The 3,003-nt window shown below is 47.0% G+C and overlaps 1 protein-coding gene across 1 annotated transcript; it reads left to right on the top strand.

Moving 5' to 3' along the window:
• Positions 1-221: 221 nt before the first annotated feature.
• On the top strand, positions 222-1,259 carry LOC140592053 (uncharacterized). Its single transcript, XM_072713924.1, has 2 exons — positions 222-399; positions 499-1,259. Exons 1-2 carry the CDS (start codon positions 351-353, stop codon positions 1,125-1,127), a joined length of 678 nt encoding a protein of 225 aa, XP_072570025.1. The 5' UTR covers positions 222-350; the 3' UTR covers positions 1,128-1,259.
• Positions 1,260-3,003: the final 1,744 nt, after the last annotated feature.

Raw genomic sequence — 3,003 nt, forward strand, 5'->3', positions numbered from 1 at the left:
ACACTGCGAGTGCAAATTTAATCGCCTTATAAAATGCATCAAGACGGTGATTTTCCGCTTTAGAAGGCACATACACAATACCCATCGTATTTAAAAAACAGACTACTTATTCAAAATCAACATTAAAATATATGGCAGAGAATCAATCAACACAATTAACCCCAAATGGTTTCAAATAATTTTAATTAGCTCTGATGTTTATTTAACACGGTTAACAGCTGCGTTGCACAGAAACGAAGTGATTCCGCAGGCGCTGACAGCATATAAAAGCAGTAAAGTCTATGTTTTTGGATCACTTTTGTTAACAACCAAGTTGGTAGGTTAGTTGATTTGCTAGTTGTAAAACGGTAATGGCTGCAATATGGCTTTTGTCTGTTTTGGCGCTATTTTTTCATGATGGTAAGTTATCCTTTTAAACACTATTTAATTACTTTTTTGTTGTATTTAACATTTACTTCTCATAGTATGGACAAACCTGTTCTCTTTCTCTCTCCCCAGGCCTCTTGAGAGCTGCTGAGCAGAGTGTGGCCCAGCTGGCCTGGGACGAGGACGCTTACAACTCCACGCTGGCCCGGGACGAGGACGCTTACAACTCCACGCTGGCCCGGGACGAGGACGCTTACAACTCCACGCTGGCCCGGGACGAGGACGCTTACAACTCCACGCTGGCCCGGGACGAGGACGCTTACAACTCCACGCTGGCCCGGGACGAGGACGCTTACAACTCCACGCTGGCCCGGGACGAGGACGCTTACAACTCCACGCTGGCCCGGGACGAGGACGCTTACAACTCCACGCTGGCCCGGGACGAGGACGCTTACAACTCCACGCTGGCCCGGGACGAGGACGCTTACAACTCCACGCTGGCCCGGGACGAGGACGCTTACAACTCCACGCTGGCCCGGGACGAGGACGCTTACAACTCCACGCTGGCCCGGGACGAGGACGCTTACAACTCCACGCTGGCCCGGGACGAGGACGCTTACAACTCCACGCTGGCCCGGGACGAGGACGCTTACAACTCCACGCTGGCCCGGGACGAGGACGCTTACAACTCCACGCTGGCCCGGGACGAGGACGCTTACAACTCCACGCTGGCCCGGGACGAGGACGCTTACAACTCCTGAAGGCGCTTCAGCCATAATGCATGCTTGACTGACTGTCTTCCAGTTCAGAGCTGTGTTGTGTTAAACCATGTTGATCTTGGGGCTGCTTGCTGTAATGCTTGGCTCTTTCACAATTAAACTAGACCTACTGAATCATTTGCTCCCTTATCTCTTGTTCTTGGTGCAATGCCTCCAGGACTACAGGCATCACTTCTAGTCTGTCCTTGGTTCACAATGGATGTGTGATACTGTACTTTTGAGCTTGGGTGTGACTGCAGTACTTTGCCCACCACAGCCATCAGTGTGGGCATGACTACTTTCTGCTTGTCCAGCTCTGGTGGCCTGCTTCATGGTCTGGCCTTATTTCTCATGCAGCAGACCTCTCATGATTTATTGAGTGTCTGTCAGGCTCTGTGTGTGTGCCAGGTGTACATTACATTGTGGGGACCAAATCTCCCCACAGTCTGAGAAACCTGTGACATTGAAGACCTTTTTTTTTTTTTTCAGTCCCCGAGGGGAAATTCAATTTTATAAATCTGACCTCAAAATACTGAGTTAAGGTTGGGATTTGGGGTTTTGCCCATAAAAATGAATGGCCAGTCCCCACATAGCTGTGTCAAGTCCCCATTTCACACAAATGTCAACAGAAGCTGCCTTCTGCTAAACAAAGGTAAACTCTAAACGGGGCCAAAATTACAGTGGGGGGGTGCTGCCATCAGGCCCAAATGCTTGATGCGCCCCTCAGCATTGGTTTCATTTAAACCACAGGCATGTCTGGCTTCAAAAGAAACACTCGGATGAAAACGTCACGAAAAACGGCTTACACACTCAACAGTAATTCTATTTTATAAATCTTTAAAAATATTTTGTTAAATGTATTTAGTTATAAATGTAACTGCACGTGTTCGATTTAGAGAATACCATATGACTAAACAGTATCCTAGCATGTAATATCTGATTTTTACCAGACTAGTTTCTTTGGTTTGTAGTTTGTTTGCCTCTCGAAAAAAGAATATTGCTATGAATGTGCTAAAATATTTTATAAAGCTTTTAATGTGATTTGACTAGTTCATGTTTCTTGTTTGTCTCTTGGAAAAAATCTCACTCCAAATCTGCTAAAATATAAAGAAACAACACAGTAGCGTGTTCATGGAGGCAGCCATGTTTGTTCCGAGATGTGGTAGCTAGAACGGGAGATTGTCGGACGTGACGTCACTCAACTCGGAATTTCCGAGTTCCGAGAGAAAAACGGACGCACCAATAGATAACCGCCTCGACAAACATTCACATACACATCTGAATCTTTGTTGAATAGTGTGGTCGTGTTCTCTCTTTCACGCTCGTCACAGTATGGATAGCTTAGATCTATCTGATTTGATTTTGTGTTAAACGGACTTTTTCATTTCAATTCAAAATTCATGTAGGCCTAGCGCTTGTCGCGTTGAGAGGTGCATAGAAAAAACTAATTGTGTGTAATTTATCACGGGTACGGAGGGTAACGGGCGGAATGTTAACTGGCTCAGGCGGGTGCGGATTTAACTTTGAAATAATCACGGGTGCACAGGCGGGTGTGGTGCTGTACTGTGCGGGTACAGGTCTCCAAAAGTGGACCCGTGCAGGACACTCTTTTGGAGCCTGGTCTACATAGAACCATATCTGTGGTTTTCAGGAGAAAGTCACCTCTCAGCGAGAAAAGACTAGTTACTCTAAATCACGGAAACCCCATCCTGATGGTGTCCCCTCTGTCCCTGTCACCCCCAAGGTGTCCATTCACTGTCAAAGATGTTCCACACTCCCACCCAGAGGAGAGAGGGAGCACAGCAGCCAGCATGATGACACGGGTGTTCACTGAGCTGGTCCCGCTTTTGGAAGATGCTGCATTCAGTTAGCAAGGAGA

Source organism: Paramormyrops kingsleyae, chromosome 7 (assembly GCF_048594095.1).
Source record: "Paramormyrops kingsleyae isolate MSU_618 chromosome 7, PKINGS_0.4, whole genome shotgun sequence".
Taxonomy (NCBI): Eukaryota; Metazoa; Chordata; class Actinopteri; order Osteoglossiformes; family Mormyridae; genus Paramormyrops; species Paramormyrops kingsleyae.

What these genes read in the sequence shown, in the direction of transcription:
- LOC140592053 (XM_072713924.1), top strand. Translation starts at nt 351, where the DNA reads ATGGCTGCAATATGGCTTTTGTCTGTTTTGGCGCTATTTTTTCATGAT. An exon ending in GGCGCTATTTTTTCATGATG is followed by an intron (nt 400 to 498) that starts GTAAGTTATCCT and finishes CTCTCTCCCCAG; the next exon opens with GCCTCTTGAGAGCTGCTGAG.